Source organism: Oryctolagus cuniculus, chromosome 12 (genome assembly GCF_964237555.1).
Source record: "Oryctolagus cuniculus chromosome 12, mOryCun1.1, whole genome shotgun sequence".
NCBI lineage: Eukaryota > Metazoa > Chordata > Mammalia > Lagomorpha > Leporidae > Oryctolagus > Oryctolagus cuniculus.
The window spans coordinates 106,149,734-106,173,969 of record NC_091443.1 but is presented as its reverse complement, the minus strand read 5'-3'; the positions used below and the strand labels follow the sequence as shown (position 1 = coordinate 106,173,969).

The window sequence follows — 24,236 nt, the reverse complement described above, 5'->3', positions numbered from 1 at the left end:
GGATTCAAACCTGCACTCATACGTGCCACACGCCAGCCCCTCATTTTTTTTTTTTTTTTTTTTTGACAGGCAGAGTGGACAGTGAGAGAGAGAGAGACAGAGAGAAAGGTCTTCCTTTGCCATTGGTTTACCCCCCAGTGGCTGCTGCAGCCGGCGTACTGCGGCCGGCGCACCGCGCTGATTCGAAGGCAGGAGCCAGGTGCTTCTCCTGGTCTCCCATGGGGTGCAGGGCCCAAGCACTTGGGCCATCCTCCACTGCACTCCCTGGTCACAGCAGAGAGCTGGCCTGGAAGAGGGGCAATCGGGACAGAATCTGGCGCCCCGACCGGGACTAGAACCCGGGGTGCCAGCGCTGCAAGGTGAAGGATTAGCCTAGTGAGCCGCGGGGCCAGCCCCAGCCCCTCATTTTTAATAAGAATCTTTTTTTTTTTTTTTTTTTTTTTGAGAGGAAGAGAAACAAAGACTCATCCACTGGCTCAGCTGGGGACCCAGTTCAGTTACGAGCTGACAGCCCCGCTCAGGACCTTGGTGAGGGCCTGCTGCTGTCCTCCACCATCGGGAAACGACAGCAAAACCTCCCCACCGTCTCCCGTGGCTGCAGCCCCCACCCGGGGCGCCACAGTGCATTTTCCACGCGTGTGTTGCACGAGTGTCCTCTCCAAATCGTGTCTTCTCCAGAGCCTGGCTCTGGAGGGCAGGAAACGCGGCCCCCAGAGAGGGCACGGAGTGCAGGGCCAGGGGCTGGGAGCAATGCCCTGCGAGAGACGGTCTCACATCTGCAGCCACTTAGGCAACTGCCCCCCACCCTGGGGCTTCCGCTGGCAGCCTGGAGCCGGGCCCGGTGCCCGAGAGCCTGGCCTGGTGCCTGCCTGCAGGGACCACTGCTCCCGCCCCCGGGGGCGGCAGCACGAAGTCCCAGGTGCACATGGGAGGAAGACCTGGGTCCCTGGGGCCCCATCAAGAGGACGGGCAGGGAGCAGTCGAGGGACGCCCAGCTTAGGGAGAGGACCTGGCTTGCCGCCCCCGCATCACCCAGCTCCCAGAGGGGTCGTGGGTCCAGCCCTCTGCCCTGTGCACACAGTGGGGACATTAGGGTCCACAGAACCACTGTCGCCAAGAGGCCGTGCCCTCTCACCTCGCCTCAAGCGGGGCTTGTCTGCAGGTCACCCGGCGGGGCTGGGCAGCCACTCCGCCTCCATGCGTGCTCACGCCCAGGCCCACGTGCGCGAGCCCGCCTCCCTGCTAGCTCACAGCTGCAAATGCAAGCTCCCTGCTGCGAACATTGCCGTGAGCTCTGACCCCTCTCCCGAGGCGAGAAGGAAGGGGCACGCCCGTGCAGCCCGGCTCGCGTCCCCCAGAGGCGCCCGTGCGTGGGGGCTGCTGGCGGCTGAGCTTTCGCCGGTACCTCCGGCTCTGCGCCGCCCCCTCCCCTGCCTCCCGGATCCCGAGGAGGAAGACATAAGCCAGAAGGGACACAGCGCAGGTCGCACTTTTGCTTCTGAGATGGTCCCCCGGGGGCCCCAGAGCTCTCTCTCCTGCAGGGTGGAGGCCATTTGACCCAAGCCTGGGCCAGGTCCCTCTCCAGTGGCTGGCGCTGTCCATGGCTGGGGCTGACAGAAGGGGCCTGATACCGTCGTTAACCCCAGGGGCTGCATTTCAGGGCCTCCTCGCTGGGGGCCTCTCCGTCCAGCTACGGCCTGGAGTAGCCCTGGTGCCCTCACATCCCGGCTTCCAGAGGAGCTGTGGCTGCTCACCCCACTGGGCTTCTCTTTGAAAGATTTATTAGGGGCCAGTGTTGTAACAGGCTAAGTCGCAGGCTGCAACACTGGCATCCCATATGGACGTCAGTTCGAGTCCCGGCTGCTCCACTTCCAATCCAGTTCCCTACTAATGGCCTGGGAAAGCAGTGGGAGATGGCCCAAGTGCTTGGGCTCCTGCACCCACGTGGGAGACTGGGAGGAAGCTCCTGGCTCCTAGATTCAGCTTGGCCTAGCCCGGGCCATGGCAAGCCATTTGAACAGTGAACCAGTGTATGGAGAAGCAGGCATGGAGGGAGACCATTGCAGCCTGGTGTGGCCAGGGCTCTGCTGGCACCGGGCAGGAGGAACTCGTAGAAAACAGGTGGAGGAGGCAGCAGCGTGGTCTCCCCAGGGAGAGAGTGCTCTGTCCAGGACACGGGTCCCAGCGTCTCTAGAGTGTGCCCAGTGGACAGGACAGATGCTGCCTGGCCTTCCCTGGCTTAGCCCCAGAGGACACAGGCGCCACTGCCAACACCCTCGGCTGTCCCAGCCGTCTAGGATGCAGCAGAGCCGATGGTGGGATGCAGATTTCGTCTCTGGCTGGGAGGAGAGGCAGAGGGCGTGCAGGCCATGCTCAGAAGTGGCCACGGGAGGTTCCCCAGAAGCAACAACCCTGGGGCTGCATTCTGCAGGCCGGGTGAGCGTTTGCTACAGAGACAGAGCGGGGAAGGCGTCCCAGACTGGCTGCCAGCATCCGCAGCGGTCCCGGGGGCACAAGAGGGGACTGTGACGTGTGAGAGGAGTCCCACCAGTCTCCCAAGGAGCCCAGCAAAGAGGTCCTTCCTGCGGGCGCGCCCCAGAGCTCAGATACTGCCCCCGGCTGAGGGCTCCTGGCCCTGCGGCTGGCTCCTGAGGGTGGGGCGAGCACCCCGATGCCCCCTGGGAACACTCTGCGTGGGTCTAGCCAGACCCCAGGCCCGGGCTGCCTCCCCAACCTGGCCCGAGCTCGCTGGGTCTGGGTTCTGGGTTTTCAGTGCTCTGCAGGCTGCGTGCCTGTTGGCTGGAATCCTGGCCGCTCTTTCCATAACGCCGAGTCCTGAAGACAGGCATAAAAATCCAGACTGCAGTGGGCCGAACAGGGAAGCTATTGGCTCTTCTCCTGGAACGTTCCAGAAGCGAATCCTAGAGCTTAACCCTGTCAGAGTGCAATCCGCTTCCCTCTGGTTCTCACCTGGGCGTGTTTCTGCTGTTGACTTCAGGCAAAGTCTGAGTGTCAGACGTGGCCACCGTGATGGGTTCTGAGAACGGCACGGAGTGGGACGGCAGCCAGGGAAGACACGCCCTGATGTAGCCATACTAACCGGCTGTGGGGATGAGATAAGCCCGGGGCTGTGAGGCCGGCACTGTGCCTCTGGGAGACTTCGACTCAGTCAGCCCTGACCGCTAGGAGGCGCCGTGGCTTAGACCTAAGTAACCACCAGACTCACCCCACGATGAGAAATAGGGGGCGGGGATCTGTAACCAGGAGGGGGAAGACAGACAGAAAGGCGGGCAAAATCTGGCTGCCCGTGGTTCCAGAGCCGCTAAGTACAGTTGCATAGTTTGGGCACTGTGCAAGGAGAGAACGAGGTGGCTTCCCTGGCTGCCTGGACAGGGTCCCATTACCTCATTCACACAGAGGCATCTGTGCAGACCAACCTCGCAGGCTGCCACACTTTGCTTCCCCCAGGACTCCAACACTGCCTGGAATTCCCCTCACCCCCAATCTCTGGGTCCCTGTTCAGATGCTCACTCCTCCCGGACTGGCCCGGATGACCCGGGAGCTCCCTGGGGCCCGCATCGAGCCGCGGCTCTTGGCTGTCCAGTTGTCTGGTGGCAGCCCCTGGTCCACGTGCTTAGAGGCAGCAGGTGCAAGGGGCCCTCCCGGGCTGGGCGGAGCTGCCCAGGTGGGCTCTGTTCTGGAGCTGGGAGAGAACAGGTTTGTTCCCCTGCCACCCCAGCCTCGCTCCCCACAGTGCCGGCAGAAGACAACCACAGAGGGGGGTGAGCCCCGCACCTCAGCCCCAGAGGCTGTCGGTCTGACCTCATTCAGCCTCCGGAGACAAACAAGGGGCCTTGAGCGGCACACCCGTGGGCCGCCAGCCAGGCAGGCCTCCGGAGGACAGGGGCCCTGCTCCAGGCGGTCTGGAGGGACGAGAAGGTGGCTGGGCTCCGGGTGGGCCTCCCAGAGGCTGCCGGGCAGCGGCTGCAGGCCTCAGCTCTGGCTCCTGATTAAAACCAGAGGTGGGAGCGCGCATTCTCCGTGAAACTGGATACCTGTCCGCAGCGACAGGGGACCTGCACTACGGGAGGGGGCTGGGCGGGGCAGGGGGCCCCCAGGAGCACTGGCCATGTGGGGTGATGACAGCCCTAAGAAACAGGAACCCCGCGGAGACCCGAGGAGCACGCCCGCCTCTCTGCCACCTCCTCCCCCGTCCCTTCTCTTTCTCTGTTTCTTTTCTTCTGCTGGAAGACCTGGGTTCAATCCCAATACCAACTTGTAAGTATTTAGCCTCTCTGAGCCTCAGTCTTAGCACCTGTAAAATGGGTAAACAAAGGACCTGCTTAGTTGGCTTACTGTAGGGTTAAAAGTGCTCATCTGTGGGGGCAGGCGTTGGGCTCAGTGGTTACGATGCTGGCTGGGATGTCCATACCCTGTATCAGAGTGCCTAGGGTCGGAGTCCCAGCTCTGCTGTGATTCCAGCTTCCTGCCAAAGCCCACTCTGGGAGGCAGCCGGTGTTGGCTCAAGTAGTTAGGTCCCCGACATCCACGTGGGAGACCCGGATGGAGTTCTCAGCTCCTAGTTCTGGCCCGGTCCAGTCTGGGCTGTTGTAGATATTTGGGAATTAAACCAGCTGATGGGATGTCACACTCTCTTTTCTCTCTCTGTGTCGTTCCAATAAAACAAATTGGTATAAAAATATTTAAGCGATAATGCGTGCAAAACGCTCAGCACGAAGCAGTGAGGAGCACAGGTGGCCCTAACCAGATGTCCGTTGTTGTTTTGCCCCTCCCCGCTCTCCCATGAAAAGCTATTCGACACCTTGAGGCCAGACACACACTCCTTCCTGTCCCTAATGGCTGAGAGGGGCGGCGAGAGCATTGGCTGGGGTTTGATCCCAGCTCTGCCATTCACAACCAGCGCAATGCACACAAACACTGGGAACCTCAGTGTTTCTATCTCTAAAATGGGGAGATTGATTGTACAGATCCCTGCCTGGGCCCCAGAGTTTGCTGTGCACCTCCCCGGGGGGACACAGGTGGGATGGACCCTGGAAAGTGCCGAGCCCGTGCCCGGGCCCTCGCTCATTCTGTTTCCAGGGCTCTGCTGTCCTCCATGCTGTCTCCTTGTCTCTCGTGGGGCCCTGGTCTTCCTTTTCCCGAAGTCTTGACTCAAAGAAACCTCCTGGGGCCATCAAGCGAGAGAGCCACGAGAGACCGCTGCCGCTGGTCCGTGGCGCCATCAGAAATCACCTGGGATTACGGGAACATTCAGGTTCCAGGCTCAGAGGCCAACACTAGACAGCTGGAGATGGTGCTTTGGGGCCAGCTTTGGGGCACGGAGCTTTGCAGCCTGTATGAGTGAGAACCAGCTGCTCCACTTCCCATCCAGCTCCCTGCTAACACACCTGGGAAAGCAGCAGAAGATGGGCCAGTGCTTGGGCCCCTGCACCCACATGGGAGACCTGGATGGAGCTCCTGGCTCCAGGTTTTAGCCCGGCCATTTTGGCCATTTGGGCAGTGAACCAGCAGAGGCACGATATTCTCTCTCTCTCTCTCTCTCTCTCTCTCTCTCTCTGTAATTCTGCCTTTTTAAATAAATATATAAATGTTTAAAAAATATTACTTTACAAGTGGAAATGTTTAAGTTACAGAATTAATCACGCTGGGTCAGCTGGATTCCAGGAATACAGAAACAATGGCAGCCAGGCGGGGGCCTCCTCTAGGTCACCTCTGCACAGCTGGGGAGAGTGTGTGTGTGCGCACACACGCGTGTGTGTGTGTGTGTGTGTGCGTGTGTGTGTCCGTACTCTGGGCTTTGGGGGTTTTTACTTCCCCGGCATAAAAAGAGCTAAGCATATAGCTTCACTATTTTCCACTAAAAGAGACAAGACACTCTTCCCTGGGGAACCTAAGGTAACCAGGACCGCGGTCCACGGCTTGTGGCTTGGCAGCTGCGGAGCGCCCCACGGCACGGCCTCACCATTGTCCTGTTGGTGGACATGGGGCTGTCCTTGGGGAGCCGTAGGCAGCAGCCCAGCCCTTGTCCCTGGTCTGGCAGCCTCTGCTTCACACGGATGAGCAGGGAGGCCCCGAGAGCCAGCACCGAGCCCTGGGAGCTCCTGGAGCGGAGCCAGCCCGCCCTGGTCATCACACAGACCAAGTAAAGCGAGGGGAGAAAAGGCGTCTCACAACATTTTTCTGAACCTGTTCCCCACTGGAGGGAAAAGCAAGGCAAAACTTCCGTTGTATTTCATGTATGTCTGAGAATGAGATCTTTTTTCTCCCAGACTTTCTCAGAGTTTTCATTTTTTATTGTGCTCACTGCAAGTGTTTATGTTGCCATAAATTTTTCCTACATGTTGTTTTTGAGTCCACTGGGTTTTTTCAGTTTTTATACTGGAGTCTCGAACTCCTGCGTCCCCTGGGTACAACAATTCCAAGAGAATTTGGCCAAGTTCCATTTTATGAACTCCAGCCCCCTCTTCATCCACCATAATTGATGAGTTCTCCTCTCTGGTGGAAACAAATGGAATTATAAAATGGTGACTATCATTTATTATTTTTTTTTTACTAAGTTAATTGCTCCAAGTCCTGTAGGTAACTTTCCAAGAAAGATATATTACCCAAGTGTAACACATATAGCATGGAATGTTTGCAGAGCCCTTGTGAGAATTTGCTTTCTGTCCAGAAACTATGTTTAATCTTCCTACCAAAGAATGGAATGTTAACCCCGCCTCTGGGGAGGTTTGATTGGAAGTGACTGCTGCCTGTCAAATCCCCATCCCCTTGGAGGTGGTTGGCTTCAGAGTGTGGTGCTAAATTGCAGACAAATGCCCCCAAGTCTTCTACTGCCCCTTCCATTCGCTGCCACAGAGACACTGGCCCCAGACCACTCAGTGACAAGGAGGAAGTGCCATCCTCAGACAGCAGAACAGACAGCGTTGGCGACAGTAGAGTATTTCTTGAGCTGTCTTGGGCAGCAGACAAAGGCGACTGTGTTTGGCTGTGTGCCCGCACTCCCGGTGTTGCAGGCTTGGTCCTCGGGACATTGCTAGTGGCTGGTAGTGGAATCAGTAAGAGACGGGACCCAATGGAAGGTCTTAGGTCATTGGGGGTGTGCCCCCAGAAGGTTGTTCTCATGTGACCCCTTGAATTCTTGCAAGGAAAGCAGTAGAAGGTGGCCCAAATGCTTGGGCCCCTGCACTGGCATGGGAGACCAGGAAGAAGCTCCTGGCTCCTGGCTCCTGGCTCCTGGCTCCTGGCTCCTGGCTCTGGATCAGCCCAGCTTGGGCTGTTGCAGCCATTTGGGGAGGGAACCAGCACATGGTTCCCAAAATCAACTTTGAGGGGCCCACATGGGATTAAGTTGCCACCTGTGGTGCTAGCATCCCATATCAGAGCACGGGCTCAAGTCCTGGCTGCTCTGCTTTCCATCCAGCTCCCTGCCTATGGCCTGGGAAAACAGCAGAGGATGGCCCACATGCTTGGGCCCCTGCACCCCCATGGGAGACCCAGAGGGAGTTCCAAGCTTCTGGTTTCGGCCCGGCCCAGCCCTGGCCATGGCAGCCAATTGGGGAGCGAACCAGCAGATGGAAGATCTCTCTCCCTCTCTGTCTCTCCCTCTCTCTCTGTGTCACTCTGCCTTTCAAAAATAAATAAATAAATAAATCTTGCATCTTAGCTAAACATCTAGATCTAACGACCACTTTGCAAGAAAATACAGGGGAAAGAGACAAGGCTAAGCAACAACACAGAAGCATAGACTGCAGGAAGCTGCACAGGGTACATAACCATTCTCTCCAGGAAATACTCGGGAAGAGGGGGTTTGCGGGTTAGGAAAGGCGTGTGGGACATAGCACTCCTTCAGGAAGGGTGATTAATGTGGATTTGTGCAAACAGGACAAGAGTGAGCCGTGAGACAGTCAGGAGAGATGGACACTGGTGGGATATTTGACCGATTGTTAATTTTCAAGTTGTCATAGTAGAGTCATGGTTATGTTCAGTGGAATTATTAACTTCTAGAGATGCCAACTGAAAGGTTGTAGGTGACATTTGGGGAGGGGAAGGTGGAGGAGACGAGACTGGCCAGGTGGTGAGGGCACCACACACCCACACGTGAAGTTCTCTACAACAAAGAGTTTTATAAAAAGGCAGCTAAACCGGGAGAGAGACATCTCCTGGATCACTTTAAAATTTTGTCATTGATTTGTTTGAAAGGCAAAGCAACAGAGAAAGTTGGAGAGACACAGAGAGAGAGATCCTCTATCAGCTGCTTCACTCCCCCAGTGTCCACAGCAGCCAGGGCTGGGCCAGGCCAAAGCCAGGAGCCAGGAGTTCTATCTGGGTCTCCCACGAGGGTGGCAGGAACCCAAGTACTTGGGCCATCATCTGCCAATTTCACATCTGCCGTAGCAGAGAGCTGGATGGGCGTGGAGCAGCCAGGACTAGAACCATCACTCTGATAGGGGCTGTGAGTGTTGCAAACGGCGGCCTAGCCTGTCCCCTTGATCTTGACTGGCACCTAAAATGATGACCTTGGGCAAATCATTTCTCCCCTCTGGTTTCTGTCCACTTGCGGTTGAGGGCAGGCTCCGATGGGTTGGGATAAGTCCAAACGCACTGCGACCTGCCTTTCTCTACCCCTTCGGAGACCCCGTGAAGATCACATCCCGCATTTCTTTATTCACAGCACTGTTGCTGTAACTGGGGAGGGAAGATACAGATGTAAGCGAGGCTTTGCACAAGGTCCGAGGACTTTCCCGACCCTAACGGGGGGTTGAGTCTAGTGCCAGGAAGGAGGGGAGATTCCCGAGGGCACCCCCAGAAGACAGGTGCCTCGGAAAGCAGTGAGCGTGTGGCCAGGTCAGGCTGCGAGGGCTGCATTTGCAGGCTGCTCCCGTTCTCGCTGGGCGCTGTGAAGTGGGGGCTGCCACGGGATGAGAGAGGACAGAAGACAGGGGACTGGGAACGGTGTCCCCGTAAGGAATGGCGTCCCAACTTCCATGGGTCACAGGACGTTAGTTTCTAACAGTGTTCTTGCTCTGAGCAAGAGGGTGCACCTCCAGTTCTGTGGCACCGTGAGTCATTATGTGGGACAAGGTGTCCTGGAAACCCGAAAGCCGGGCTGGCGTCTGTCCTTCACGTCACCTCAGCACATCCCTTGGGAGTGCAAGTATGGAAGCCACAGCTTAAACAGGTGTTTTCTGCTTCTTTTTTTTATTTTTTTATTTTTATTTTTTTATTTTTTGACAGGCAGAGTGGACAGTGAGAGAGAGAGAGAGACAGAGAGAAAGGTCTTCCTTTGCCGTTGGTTCACCCTCCAATGGCCGCCGCAGCCGGCACGCTGCGCTGATCCGATGGCAGGAGCCAGGAGCCAGGTGCTTTTCCTGGTCTCCCATGGGCCATCCCAAGCACCTGGGCCATCCTCCACTGCACTCCCTGGCCACAGCAGAGAGCTGGCCTGGAAGAAGGGCAACCAGGACAGAATCCGGCGCCCCAACCGGGACTAGAACCTGGTGTGCCGGCGCCGCTAGGTGGAGGATTAGCCTAGTGAGCCGCGGCGCCGGCCTTCTGCTTCTTTTTGAAATCGCATGGCAACACAACCAAGACAGGCGGGGGCTGCGTCTCTTAGAGTCTCATGGCCTTTTGGTCACGGTCACAGACGGCAGCACCAGCTCTGGGTATCACAACCTCACACCATTTTCAGAAAAACAGAAGTTAGCTTGCTTGCTTGCTTTCTTTCTTTCTTTCTTTCTTTCTTCCTTTCTTTCTAAGATTTATTAATTTATTTGAAATGCAGAGTTGCAGAGAGGGAGAGGCAGAGGGAGACAGAGAGAGGTCTTCCATCCAGTCCCCAAATGGCCTTAATGGACAGGGCTGGGCCAGGCCGAACCCAGGAGCCAGGAGCTTCTTCTGAGTCTCCTACATGGGTACAGGGGCCCAAGGACTCGGGCCATCTTCTGCTGCTTTCCCGGGTGCGTTAGCAGGGAGCTGGATTGGAAGTGGAGCATCGGGGACTCGAACCAGCACCCATATGGATGCCAGTGCCACAGGCAGTAGCTTCACCTGCTGCGCCACAGCGCGGGTCCCAGAAGTCAGCTGTTCAAGCTCTCCTCCCTTGTCAGGGGGAAAAGGTCTTTCCCAGAAGCCCCTTAGCTGACTTCCTTTTGTATCTCATTGGGCAGAACTGGGTCATGTGATCAATCTAGTTCCAATAAGCCCTCGCTCTCCCTGATTCTGAGTCTGGGTGTGGAGAAGGTGGTTCAGAGTGATGCTGGGTCAATAAATTAACAATAATTAAAATAAATAGGGGCTGGCACTGTGACACAACAGGTTAGGCCATTGCTTGCCAGGCCAGCCTTCCATAATGGAGAGCTGGTTCAAGTCCTGGCTACTCTTCTTCTGACCCAGTTTCCTGCTAAGGTGCTGGAAGGCAGGGTATGATGGCTCAAGTGCACTTGGGGAGTGAACCAGTGAGTAGATCTCTCTCTCTGTCACTCTGCCTTTCAAATAAAGAAATGTATTTTTAAAAATCAATTATTAAACTCAGTCAATCTTTCTATTCATCAGCAGTGTGCCCTGTACAAGTCACGTTTTTCTTGCAGCGGGGCCTTGGCCTCTGCCCGGTGTAATTGGTGTGCACCTTCTACGTCCCTCTTGGTGCTCCTCCTGGGCACCGCTGTTTGCTGCCCCACAGCTGGAGGACTTTCTTCAGGGTGGCTCAGGTCTTCTGGAAGATGCTGGCTGTCCGGCGGTCAGCTCATCAGCACCTGGTGAGAGCAACCCTGCAGGACAGGCTGCTGGGCGGATAGGACAGGGACCCGGAGATGTGGGATGACAGCTCGGGACCACAACAGGAGGCCATGTGCACGAGGCAGGCTGTGATCATGACCCTGGTGCTGTGGGAAGACATCAAAACGCTCCCACCTCGGGAGGTGCAGACAGGCGGGGGAGGGCCCCGGAGGAGGTGGGCGCTGGCATTGCACATGGGAAGCATCAGAGGCCCAGAGGAGTGGGCCTGGGGTCTGGACCCTCGTGGCTGGAGGGCACAGTTTGTGTAGAAATCTAGAGAGCTCCCAGCATTTTACCTACCTTAACTCATTTAAGCCCCCAACCCCCACCCAACCAGGCCAGGTATTATCATCTTTATCCACAGCAAGCAATCAAAGCTCAGAGGGCGGTGACTGCATTCACCCCTACTGGGTTATTCACACCTACTGGGTTATTCACACCTACTGGGTTTTCACACCTACTGGGTTTTCACACCTACTGGGTTTTCACACCTACTGGTCATTGGAGGTGTCACTGGCCCCTCCCTGGTCTCTCTGGCCTCCCATCTCACCTCGTGGTCTCTTCCTTCCACACACGCTGCAGCCACTATGCCAGGCGCCATGTTGGCATGCAGCCGCAGGATTCTCAGCAGAGGCCAAACACATTTTGGACTTTCAGCCTCCCAGACTCTGAGCTAGTGGCTGGGACTGTGGCGTAGTGGGTAAAGCCGCTGCCTGCAGTGCCAGCATCCCATGGGGTGCTGGTTTGAGTCCCGGCTGCTCCACTTCTGATCCAGCTCTCTGCTGCGGCCTGGAAGAGCAGAAGATGACCCAAGTTCTTGGGCCCCTGCACCCGCGTGGGAGACCTGGAAGAAGCTCCTGGCTTCGGTTAGGCACAGCTCCGGCCATTGCAGCCACTGGGAAGTGAACCAAAGGATGGAGAACCTCTTCTCTCTGCCTCTCCCTCTCTCTCTGCGCAACTCTGACTTTCACAAAAATAAATAAAATCTTAAAACAAACAAACAATGAGCTAAATCAACCTTTTTTAAGATGTATTAATCTGAAAGCTGGTGTTGAGGGAGAGAGAGAGTGAGTGGAAGAAACAGAGAGGCAGACCTTCCATCCGCTGGTTCACTCCCCATATGACCACACAGGCCAGGGCTGGGCCAGGCTGAAGCCAGGAGCCAGGAGCTTCATCCAGTCTCCCCTGTGAACGGATGTAGGAAACACGTGTCCCAAGGAGCAGGTCACGGACGGAAACATGATGGGCACCGCTGGTCCTGAGTTGGCAGAGGGGAGGAGCCTCCTGCCCCCGCCCCCCTCTGCCATCCCAATACGGCTCGGGGGACGGGCCCCAGAGCAGCAAATCCACCCATGGAGAAAACGGTGCCGCAGCAGGAGCTTGGCGTGTCGACCACCACGTCCAGGCCTTGCAACCTCGACACGAACTCCCATGAGTACCTTGTCCACCTGGGCCCGAGCGGCCAGCTCAGAACCCTCCCTCCCGAGTCAGGTGGGCCCTGCGTTGTCTCCCCGCCCTCCGCATGACCCAGGCCCTCCCTGAGAGGCCCTGCTCCCGCCCCTCCTGCAAGACGCTGGGAGCGACCCGTCCAGCACTCTGCTTGCTGCCATGTGTGACTGTGTGTTGTAGGACACCAGCCGTGCGCTTGGTCCAGCCCCGAGGAGAAAATCCCAGTAGCATGGAGATGGCAGGGAGCCTGCACCCACTGGTCCCAGGGCCACAGGGGCACTGGGTAGAGCAGGAACGTAAAGGTGGTTCGCACAAAGGGCCACCTATGAGAGGTCCTGGGCACCAGCAGATGTGTCTCAGGGCCCCCCGTCAGGCTTCCTCCTATACGGATCCGAGCCCAGCTCACCCCTGATGTCTCAGGGCCCGGTGGCTTTGAGGCTGTGGGACATGGAGCCACTGGGGATACAGAGCGGAAGTGACCCACAGAGCCCCATCAAGCAGGCCCGGTGCGAGAGGCACCCCAGGTCCCATAGGAGCCCCCTCCTGAGAGAGTTCCGGGGCAGGCGGTGGGGTGCGGTCTGGGGAGGTGGGAGGCATGAGGATTTGGGGGGAGCATGACCTCATTCACACTCGGGGCTGCCCCTGGGCCTTCGAGGGCCTCCTCCGGGTTTGTCCCCAGCCACGCCCTGCTGGCAGCCGAGTCTGACCTGGCTCTGCACAGAGCCCTTGTGTCTGCGAGGGGAGAAACCAGGCAGGGGCGCAAACGAGGGCTGGGGCCCGTGGGGAGGCAGAGGGCGTGCGCCTTCCCTCTCCAACGCGGGAGCTGCTGAGCCAGCGGCTAAGTGCAGGCATGCCTGATTTCCCGTTTGTCTCGGAAGGAAACAGAAATGCTGATGGACCCGCCTGGTTTTCACATCTAAAAGCTGGCCAGGCTGTGGGTTAATGTCCACTGACACATTCAGCCCCTCCCCCACCCCGGCCTCCCTGCTACTCCCCGGCGTCTTGGCCCCAGATCCAGCTGGTGTGACAGTTAGGTGGATCAGAGAGTGAAAGGTGGGAGGGCAGAGCGCCTGTCCCCCGTTCCAGGCCACGCCCCCTCTCACCCCACACGTGGGCCACGTGGGTCCCAGCGGCAGCCCTCCCTGTCCTCCAGGGCGGCCCCTCTCCCAAGTGATGGCACTGGTGGTCTGTCTGGCCCGTCTCTGGGGGCCTCCCCATCCCTGCCTGGTTCTTTGCGTCTTGTAATTGCCCTGGCAAACGGTCCCTTGCTCAATCGTGCCTTTGGAAGGTGCCTTCTCTCCCCCGCTGGCAGCCACCCACGCCAACTCATTCCACCGAAAAGCCAGCCGTGAGGTCCCACCCCAGCTGGACCTGCCCGCCGCCTCCAGCCAGCTTGGGGGTGCCCCCCTTGCACAGCCAATGCAGGCGGAAGCACCACACCGCCGAACCGAACCAGGGGGCATGGAACACCCCCCACCCCCGCGTGGGAACCGAGGGCCGATCTAGAGCAGAGAGGAGCCTTGAGCGGTGTCAAAGCAGTTTAATGACGGAGGAAACCATGCAAATGAGAAACTACAGAGCACCAGCGAGACAGGAGACTCGGAGGGGGCAGGGAGGGGGCAAGGGGGCACTACAACACTGTCGGGGGCAAAGGGGGTCATCTATCGTTCACAGGGTCGGGACGGGCGGCTGGAGCCCACACCTATGACCCCTTCCTCGGGGAGGGCTGCATCCTGTCTCACGAGCAGGCCCAAACCGGCCACCTTCACTCCCGGACGTAAATCCTCGTGCAGACCACGTCGTCGGCGCCGAAGGTCTGCGGGGGGAGGAGAGAAAAGGAGAAGCAATGAGGGCAGAGGGCCGTGCAGAGTGCTGAAGGCGTGGGCAGAGCCGGCGGCCAGCTGCCCTGTGGACAGCTCCGGGACAGGCGCTCCATTTCCGGTGCGCCCAGGGTTTTCGGGGGCTTTGTCCCCACGGCCCTGTGTCCTGCACAGATGTCCTCTGCTTCTGGAACCTGGGCGTGTCCAGAGGGATGCCACCTCCCCGGCTTGGGCTTTGGAGTTAGACTGAAAGCAGGGGGACGGTTCTGGATTTTTCTGTGGCTTCAGGAGAGTGAGGAGTTGGGGCCAGGAGGTCTGGCGCGGAACAGCCAGATGGGACTGCTTTGGGATCAGCACCAACACTGCTTTCCAGGAAGCAGCTATCGGCCCGGAATGCTGACTAAGTACCCCTGGCTCTCCTTATCCGTGGGTTCCAGACCCATAAATTCTACCAAGCACCGACCAAAAATATTTGTGGGGGCGGGGGTAAAAAAGGCATGACTGTACACAACAGATAGTTCTAGCTACACGGCGTTCCCTTATGTCAGGTGCTAGCACTAAAGAAGACTAAGGCATCAGGAGGGTGTGCGTGGGCTACGTACACATTCTGTCCCTCCAGCCACCGACAGCTGGGTAAGCTGGGGCAACTCTGTGCCTCCCCCAGCCCGTCTAGGGCAGGCAGGGCGGGGAGCCGGGGGATGGAACAAGATGATCGCCAAGGCCCTTGCAGTTAACACTCTTTGTTGGCGTGCTGGACCAGAATCATCCCACAGAGGTAGGAGGACATTTTTCTTCTGGCTCCCTGAAACGAGACTGCAGCCGTTATCTCGGCTTTTCCAATACCCAGCGATGACTCCCAGGCCTGCTCTCCTGGGACTCTCCCATGGAAAGCAATGTGCACGTTAGAAAAAAAAAAAAAAACAAACAAACAAAAACAAAAACAAAACACAGAAACCAACAACTCTGCAAAGTCTGCCGCCTGCCATGGGGCGGTTTTTCTCTGCACAGGTCCAAGGACATTTCTCGGCTGGGAGGTTCCACCCGTCCAGGTTCTCAGAGCAGCCGGGGTGCAGGACAGGACACCTCACCGAGGGCTGAGTGAGGTCAGCCGGGGACTGCAGACTCTCAGCCCCAGAGCCCTCGGGGGTCGGGGGTGCACTCAGGGACATTGGCAAGGACATCGTCCCAGCACGTGTGTTCCGGGAAAACCCGTCTCATCCTCCGTGAGCGCTAAGGCGGCACATGCCATCTCGAGCGTGTTTGCACACTGGGGATCCCCCCGAGTGGGCCGGCACGGCTGTAATTGCTTCCAGGGTAGAGATCACAGAGGATTCTGTGTGCAGGGGGATTGTGCGTGGGGCTGGGCCAGAGGGCAAGAGCCCCCTCCCCCTTAATCCCCATCTCTAATGCCTGCGCCTCTCCGAGCCAGGCCAGTTCTCCAGAACTCTCCAAGGCGTGCGATCCGACGCCGCAGCCTAACCACTGGAGCGCTCTGACAGCTCGTGGGGTAACAAAAGGCTTCGCCCAAGAGAAGAAATCAGCGTACTTCCAGCCACATTTGAAAATGGATTTCTCTGCCTGTAAACTATGCTAGCAAGGTTCCCGAAAGAAACTCTCTGTAGAATATTCCAGAGTGCTTTGAGGGGGTAGACTCAGTTTTCAAAGGAAGGCAACTTAGGGCCCAGGGGTAATTTATGGCTGGCACGGGAAGAGCTTATTTCAACTTAACTAGAATAATTCACATCTCATTACATGGAGATTGCATCGGCCTGCGTTTTAGATTTATTAATGATAATAATCCTTGAAACAAAAGCCCACGTTCTGGATCCCAAATGCCAAGAGTTAATGCTTCCTTTGAGACTTGTATATATGTTGGCTGAGCCTGAGCCGGGGGAGGACGCCTGTGTAGAATTGTGGGGAGACAGTGTGTGTGTGTGTGTGTGTGAGAGAGAGAGAGAGAGAGAGAGAGAGAGAGAGAGAGAGAGAGGAGAGAGAGAGGAGAGAGAATGAGAGGAGAGAGAGAGGAGAGAGAGGAGGGAGAGAGAGGGGAGAGAGAGAGGAGAGAGGAGAGAGAGAGAGGAGAGAGGAGAGAGAGAGAGGAGAGAGAGAGGAGAGAGAGAGGCGAGAGAGAGAGAGAGAGAGGAGAGAGAGAGAGAGGAGAGAGTGAGAGGAGAGAGTGAGAGGAGAGAGAGAGGAGGGGGGAGAGAAAGGGGGAGGATTGGGAACCAGTGGGCGTTTCTGGCAGAGTTTGGCCTGTGATGCCGGCTGCTCAGGTACTACTGAGCTTAAAAAAAATCGCACCTGCTCGCAGCAAACGGGTCCTTCTTAACCCTCAGCTCCGCTCAGGAACTTTCTCGTCGGCCCCCTCTCTGCTGTCTCTGGTTGGTGCCAGGAGAGATCCTTAGCCTCAAACCACCCCCCAAACCCCATGTTTCTCTGGAAACAACATCATCGTGATGAAAGCAGAAAGCGTTTTAAATCATCCCCGGGAAGGAGGAGAGCGAGCGCGAGCGAGCAGCTACGGTAACACAGATTCAGCTCCACGGAGGGCTCCTTGCATGCAAACATGTAATTTCAGGGCTCCAAGGGACCTCGGGGCTCAGACTCCAGCTCAACCCCTAATTTTCCAGCAGGAGGATGGCGCCCGGGAAGTGAGGTCCCTGCGCAGGTCCCAGCAGGGGAGCCCTCCCTGGCACACCTCGCTGGCTCCCACGCCCGACATTTTGGGGGTGACGCTCGCTAAGTCAGGCCGGGCAGGCGGAACTAGAGGGGACGGGCAAGGAGAATGGGATTTCCCGGCTGCCCACAAGAGCCCTTCCCGTCTTTAGTGGGGGTGGGGGCGGGGAAAGCTCAGTGAGCTCAGAGACACAAAGGAAGCAGGACCGGGTTTGTCTGTCTTTCCACCCAGCCTCTGCGGGAGGAGATGTGTAACCAAACTACGGGGGTCTGCAGCCTGGCCTCCCCACCGCCGGTCTTTTGTTTGGCTGGGGATATTTCAGCCCCTCTGCTCTCAACCCTCTAACAATAACTTCTCCGACCCAAGCCACCGTCATCTTGCTCAGTTTTAACCCAGGGCAAACCATGTGTTTCTCTGAACAGGCGGCCCAAGCCCAGCATGACTCTGTGGCCCACCCCCAAGGGGGCAAACCACCCTCCCTCCGCCCCACACGCCCCAGAGCATGGGGATTGCTTCCAGGTCAAAGGGCCCTCACCAGGATGAGCTCGTCGTTGGCCAGCTCGCGGGTCCAGTAGGTCTTGGGGCCATCGCCCTCCAGGAGGGTCTGCGTGCAGTGGATCTTGTTTTCATTCTCCCAGGTGGGTAAACTCTGTCGGTAGGAAACCCGTTAGTGACGGGAATGAGGGTCCCAGCAGCCAGCGGGAGCGGCGGCAACAACGAACGCGGGAGAATGATGGCAGCGTGGGAAGCAACACAGGCTCCCCGTCCCCGGGGCACAAGGGCTTCTCGGCTGAGCCTTCCGGGGCCCACGTTCAGGGGGCTACTTGTGGATTGTATGGGGTGGGAATGCACCTTGTGGCTTACACACACAGGCATGCACGCACGCACACACATGCACGCACACACATGCACACACGTATACACGCACGCACATGTATGCACGCACGCACACATATGCACACACACATGTATGCATGCATGCACACACGCGCACGCAGAGCCACTGGAGCAGCAAAGCCTTGAGGATGCAAGCCAGGACTCATTTATGTCAAAACCGACTCTGCCCGAAGCGAGCTGAATGCTGATGACAGGAACTGTCACATCAGAACCGCCACGTTTTACATCGCGGTCAAGGCTCCATGCATGGATTTGGGGGCCACGTTTTGTGCCCCGTCAGATGGAGCGTGCAGCCTGCCAGGGTCAGCCCATGTCTCAGGCTCCCAGGATAGGAGCCCTTGCACCTCCCGGGGTACATCCTTCTAGAAAAATGTTAATGTGGATTCCTGGAGCATGTGTGTGGGGGGTGGGGTACGGCTGGGCAGGGCGGGGGTGGGGCAGTGCTGAATGTGCACAAAACCACTTTTTAACTTACACGCAGGATGCAGCGGGGGAGGGGAGGGGCAGGGTAACAGCCTCACTGTGCAGACTCCGTGTGACCCTTTGGGTTCGGTGATTGTTTTTAAACCGGGGTCACCCTCCCTGGCAGTGGCCACATTGAACGTCCCCCAAATCCTGCGCCTGCCCAGCCCTCTCCCCAGCCCCTCTCTCTAACAATGCCCAGCTGCTCTTTTGTTGCTTGCCAACCACAGAGACGCCGGCCTCAGACCCCGCAGCCTAGACATCATTTTCAGGTTACACCAATTCCAGGAGCCAAAGACGACGGCCCCCGTGGGTCAGCCTGCTCCTGCGGGCTGTGTCTCCAGGAGGTCCCAGGCCCGGGGGGTACCCGGGCAGACTGACACCCCTCAGGAAAGGAGAGAGGAACTATCTACCCTGGGGAACTGACTCTTAAAACCCCGGGGAAAGGCACGGAGAGGTGCTGTTGCTTTTAAAATAAGTGACGCCTCACCAAATGCAATGCTTGCTCTTACAATAAAAAAAAAAAAAAAAAAAAAAAAAGGACTCTACACCCCCTTGCTTCAGCCCACTTGCTCAGCCCTCTGCAGAAATTTAATAACCCCGCCCTTGACCACTCCGAGAGGGGCCCTGAGCCCATCTTCCCAGCCAGAAGCCGCAGTCGCTTTCGCAACCATTGCACCATTCTTTTAAGGAACCTGACTTCGGGCGAGCTGGGAGGCGTGCTGGGGCCGTCGGGACCGCTGGAAATGGAAGCCGAGCGGTCCCTGGCGGCCCCGGGGACCCGCGAGGCGGGACGCGAGAGCCGAGGCTCCACCTGCAACAGGAAACGGAGGCGAGAGCGCGGCCCTCCTGCTCCCGCGCCCCGCAAAGACGCAGCGCGGGGCGCAGAGCCGCCCGCAGCACCTAGGAGGCGGCTTAGGGACGCGGCGGCGGGCGAACGGGGGTGGGGCGTTCTCCTGAGCCCTGGACAGCCAGGTTTCACAACCGACAGCCCGTGCACACGCCCTGCAAGGAGGGCGCGCCACGGGCGGACGGCGCCGGGCCACGGCTTCCCGTGGCCGAAGCGGGCCCCAGGCACGGCGCGCGGGCTCCGCGGGGGCCTCACCCTGCACTTGCGCCCGTCCACCGTCTCCTCCTCGAAGCCTTCTCCGACCTTGAAGTTGATCTCGGTGGTGCGCACCGTGGTGGAGGTCTTGATGTAGAACTGGTCTCCGTCCTGGCGGATCTCCACGTGCGGCTTGGACGCGGCCGCCACGGCCACCTTCCTCAGCATGGCGTTCACACCTGCGCGGGCAAGGGCAGGCGGCGTCGCTGGTTCGGGCCCCAGGGTCTTGCCCGCCGCCCGCCGCCCAGCCCCGGACCCGTTAGGTTCCGGTCCCCGAGCCGTCCGTCTTGGCACTGGGGATCCACGCGCCCCCGTGCCCTCGCTCGGTTTCCTTCGGGCTACGAAACTGAGGTTCGGAGAAGGCGGCCAGCTCCCCCGCACGGTGCATTCGGGGCAGAGCCTGTTCTCAAAACAGGGTCCCCCGAGTTAAAGCCGCCTGTCTAGAACGGGATAAAGGCCGAGCCGTCGGGGGAGGCGCCGCCCATGCAGCGAACGCGCGCCCAGCGTCGGGGGTCCTGGGCTCCGCGCGCCGCTCCGGCACCGGGTAAGCCTGGAAACGGAACGAGCGATCGCCCCCTGCCCCGGGGTTCCCCAACGCCCACCCTCTCCGCGTGCGGGGCATCTCGGGGCCGCTTCCCGCGCCTCCCCCGGCGCCCGCTCACCCAGCGCCTTGAGCAGCTCGTCGAAATTCTCGCTGCTGCGCATCTTCCAGGTGCCGGCGAAGTTGGGCATGGTGGCGGTGGCGGCGGCGGCGGCGGCGGCGGGAAGGCGGCGCGGGCTCGGGCAGCGGCGGCGCGGCGGGCGCACTGGGAGCTGCGAGGCGGAGACTGGCGCGGTGCGCCCGGCCGCGCGCGCCTTGAGTCACGGGGAGAGCGCCCCCCGCCGCGCCCGGCCCCGGGCCCGCCCCCCAGGCCCCGCCCCCGCCCCCCGCGGCCCCGGCCCGGCTCCCCGCCCACCCGCGCCCCTCTCGGTCCCCTAGCCTCCCGGGGTGCAGGCCTGTGCGCTTGGGCCGGCGACACATCCTGCTTTGCAGAGGCGTGCTGGGAGAGAGCTGGGGGAACTGGGCGGTGGGAACTTAGGGGATCGCTGTGTGTGTGTGTTTGAAAATATCCACAATGTGAAGTTCAAGTGGGGGGTGGGAGTGGGGCCGCTGGGGGACGGGGGACACTCTCTGCTCATCCCCGGTTCGTACCTTTCCCCTGTGCGCCCAGCCTTCCCCTCCCTGCCCGGTCCAACGCAGGCCTGGGCACTGGGGCGAATTGCGGGAGATCGCGGGTCCCCTAGGCCGGGCAGGAGGGAGCCCAGGCCACACTGCACCTTTGTGAGTGCGGTGGGGAGGGGCGTACTGAGCGAGCCCCTGCTACAGGCAGGCGGGTGCTCCTGTTTGGCAGCGCTGAGACGGGCGGGCGCCCCAGACCAGGAAGGCCGAGGGGAGTTGGCACCCCGGCTTCTCGGGTGCCGCCCTGGAGGCACCGTGGCTGAAGCCCGAGTCTCGGGCCGGGAGGACCAGCACGTGCCCGGCGGCTCTTCTTACGCAGACCTCGGGCTTTGCACCTTGCTCCTCCCACGGCAGCGCAGCATTCTAGAATCTTCCCCATCTCTTCCTCTCCAAGCCTTCCTCCTCAGGAGCTCTCTTTCATGTCTGATTAAGGAAATCCCGCCTCACTGAATGGTACCCGTATGGGACAATACATCCTTCCTTCCACAACTGTTGTCATGAAGCCCAGGTTTTGTAACATCGCGATCCCTGTTTTCAAGGGAAAAAAATAGTGTGTCTGTGTAGTACGGAGTATCTACCTACGGCGTGAACATGGCAGAGTGTTAAAAACTGAACCTTCAAATTAAATAAATTCTCTTTAAAATTCAAATTCGCCCTAAAACTTGTTTCCTTTATTCATTTTCATCCTGTGCGATGTCATTAAAGAAGACTGCAGCCCCCCCCCGCCCCCCCCGCCCCCCCGCCGCCGCGCGCGCGCTGTGGCATAGCAGGTTAAGTCTCAGCTGCTCTACTTCCGATCCAGCTCTCTGCTGTGGCCTGGGATAGCAGTGGAAGATGCCCAAGTGCTTGGGCCCTGCACCCGCATGGGAGACCTGGAAGAGGCTCCTGGCTCCTGGCTTGGGCCTGGCCCAGCTCTGGCCATTGCAGCCATTTGGGGAGTGAACCAGCAGATGGAAGACCTCCTTCTCTCTGCCTTTCAAATAAATAAATCTAAAACAAAACAAAAAACTGGAAACCAGCACAATTGTTTTTCACTAACTGTATTTCAATCTGTGTTTCTTTGGAACACACATATATATTTACTTCCATATGGAGATATAGATATATATATATATATATACTCATCAGTAACTGTGATTTCTTTTATTTTTTTTTAAGATTTCATTTATTTAACAGGTAGAGTTACAGGCAGTGAGAGGGAACAGCAGAAAGGTCTTCCATCCGCTGGTTCACTCCCCAGATGGCCGCAACGGCCAGAGCTGTGTGGATCCAAAGCCAGGAGCCAGGCGCCTCCTCTGATTCTCCCACACAGGTGCAGGGGCCCAAGGACTTGGGCCATCTCCAGGCCACAGCAGAGAGCTGGATCGGAAGAGGAGCAGCCAGGATTCCAACCGCCGCCCATATGGGATGCTGGTGCCACAGGTGAAGGATTAACCTACTGTGCCACAGCGCCAGCCCCTCTTTTTCTTAACTTCATAAATATTCCCTAACCTTTTCTAGCTTCAATTTGTCATATAAATTAGTCCTCATCTAAGGAAACTGTACGTTATTTAGCCACAGTCATGTCCCTATAGTGGGATCTCACTTGTCAATTCTACACTGTTACACACTAACAGATGTCTCCGTCTTTATAAAGCTCTCTTCTTGTCCGGAATAATTAACCACCCAAGGATATTCCTCAAGAGTTGGAAATGTTGTATCATGGATGGACATCTTTTGAAATGCATGATGTCAACCCGTGACGACACAGGCATGGGGTGTGCTCTACGATGTAGGGACAGTGAAAAGCTCACTAGGTCTGGTGTCATGGCACAGTGGGTTAAGCGGCCACCTGCAATGCCAGCATGTGAGCACTGGTTCAAGTCCCGACTGCTCTTCTTCCGAACCAGCTCCCTGCTGATGCGCCTGGGAAGGCAGCAGAGGATGGGCCAAGTCCTTGAGCCCCTGCCGCCCACATGGGAGACCCGGATGGAGTTCCATGCTCCTGGCTTCAACCTGGCCCAGCCCTAGCTGTTGCGGCCATTTGAGGAGTGAACCAGTGCATGGAAGACCTCTTTCTTTGTCTCTCTGTAACTCTGCTTTTCAAATAAATAAATAAATCTTTAAAAAAGAGAAAAAGGCGGCCGGCGCTGCGGCTCACTAGGCTAATCCTCCGCCTTGCAGCGCCGGCACACCGGGTTCTAGTCCCGGTCAGGGCACCGGATTCTGTCCTGGTTGCCCCTCTTCCAGGCCAGCTCTCTGCTGTGGCCCGGGAGTGCAGTGGAGGATGGCCCAAGTCCTTGGGCCCTGCACCCCATGGGAGACCAGGAGAAGTACCTGGCTCCTGGCTTCGGATCAGCGCAGCGCGCCGGCCGCAGCGGCCATTGGAGGGTGAACCAATGGCAAAGGAAGACCTTTCTCTCTGTCTCTCTCTCTCACTGTCCACTCTGCCTGTCAAAAAAAAAAAAAAAAAAAAAAAAAAGAGAAAAAGGCTCACTAACAGTGTTGCAGAAGCGTTACCTCAAGTATGCTGTTGTGGAAATAATTTAAAGAAATTAGATTACATTTGATCTTGTTGATTAAAAAAAAGAATTCAAACAAAGAAAATCTTGCTGACTCATTGAAACCCGTGCTTGTGCCGCCTCTCTGGTGGAAAGTCGTTTCCTGATTTCCTGGCACCGGCAGGGTCTTTGCTTGGTCCTGCTCTTGTCTGAGTCGTAACTCAGCTAACTGATACCCCCGGAATTCCTGGAAGGCAGTAATAGATCGGTTGTCAATGTGTCCCCAGCCTCGGGCTCAGCCAGGTGAGCCCAATAACCCCTCATTGATTTGAGAAAGATGGAAGTATTCCACAGCCCACAGGCAGTGTGGGGGTGAGGATCCCCCAGGGCCCGGGGGAGGGGGAGCCCCTGCTGATGCCTTCTGGTCCTGGCCGGGGGCTGGGCTTTTGCACGGAGCCCCCAGGGAGCTAAGAAAGCAGCTTAGGCTGGGCGAGGGGCCGGCCCCGGCCAGAGGGGGCATGAGCCAAGCCGGCCTCATGGCTGTGGGACCTGTGCAGTCACACAGGGCTGTGAGCTCACAGGGCCTGCTTGGATGGGGGAATGGAAAAGCGGGAAGGCTCTGCTATTGTCATCTTGAGATTCTTAATGGGTTTTTAACAAGGGGCCCTGCGTTTCCATTTAGTGCCGGGATCTGCAGATCAAATATCTGCTGTAGGGGGTAGGGGCTGAGGCGGGGGGCTGCCCTGCAGGCAAGCCCACTTCACAGGGGGACCTGGGGGCCACGCAGGGTGGGGCCTGGGGGCCACTCAGGGCGGAGAAGGCCGGGGTGGGTGGCGAGGGGAGGGCAGCGAAGCTGAGCCTGCACCGAAGTCGTCTTTTTTTTTTTTTTTTTTTTTTTTTTGAAAGAGTGACAGAGAGGAAGAGACAGAAAGAGGTCTTCCATCCACTGGCTCACTGGAGTCCCACATGGCCACAATGGGCAGAGCTACGCCAATCTGAAGCCAGGAGCCAGGAGCTTCTTCTGGGTCTCCCACACGGGTGCAGGGGCCCAAGCACCTGGGCCATCCTCCACTGTTTTCCCAGGCCAGTGACCAGTCCAGGCCCAGGTCCTGTCTTGGGAGTTCACTGCTTAACCAGGGGAGAAATCTAGAAACTCAGGGGTCACACGCAGGCCTGGATCTGGTGGGGCAGAGGGAACGCGGGGTACGGGGGACAGGGCCCAAGTGTCCTTCTGCTTGGCTGGAGTGCAGAGCCGGAAGGGAGAGACACGGAAGGTGGGACCTGAGGGAGCCCACGGAACACGTGGGAGTGGAGGTGAGCCAGGTCCTCCTGC

The 24,236-nt window shown here is 58.1% G+C and overlaps 1 protein-coding gene across 1 annotated transcript; it reads right to left on the bottom strand.

The window, feature by feature from the left end:
• Nucleotides 1-13,768: 13,768 nt before the first annotated feature.
• CRABP1 (cellular retinoic acid binding protein 1) lies at nucleotides 13,769-20,053 on the bottom strand. The gene is made up of 4 exons (XM_002721593.5): nucleotides 19,867-20,053; nucleotides 19,205-19,383; nucleotides 17,276-17,389; nucleotides 13,769-14,059 (listed from the first exon to the last, which is right to left on the bottom strand). Exons 1-4 carry the CDS (start codon nucleotides 19,934-19,936, stop codon nucleotides 14,009-14,011), a joined length of 414 nt encoding a protein of 137 aa, XP_002721639.1. The 5' UTR covers nucleotides 19,937-20,053; the 3' UTR covers nucleotides 13,769-14,008.
• Nucleotides 20,054-24,236: the final 4,183 nt, after the last annotated feature.

What these genes read in the sequence shown, in the direction of transcription:
- CRABP1 (XM_002721593.5), bottom strand. Translation starts at nt 19,936, where the DNA reads ATGCCCAACTTCGCCGGCACCTGGAAGATGCGCAGCAGCGAGAATTTC. An exon ending in CGAGCTGCTCAAGGCGCTGG is followed by an intron (nt 19,384 to 19,866) that starts GTGAGCGGGCGC and finishes TTGCCCGCGCAG; the next exon opens with GTGTGAACGCCATGCTGAGG. An exon ending in CCAACGACGAGCTCATCCTG is followed by an intron (nt 14,060 to 17,275) that starts GTGAGGGCCCTT and finishes CTCCCCCCGCAG; the next exon opens with ACCTTCGGCGCCGACGACGT.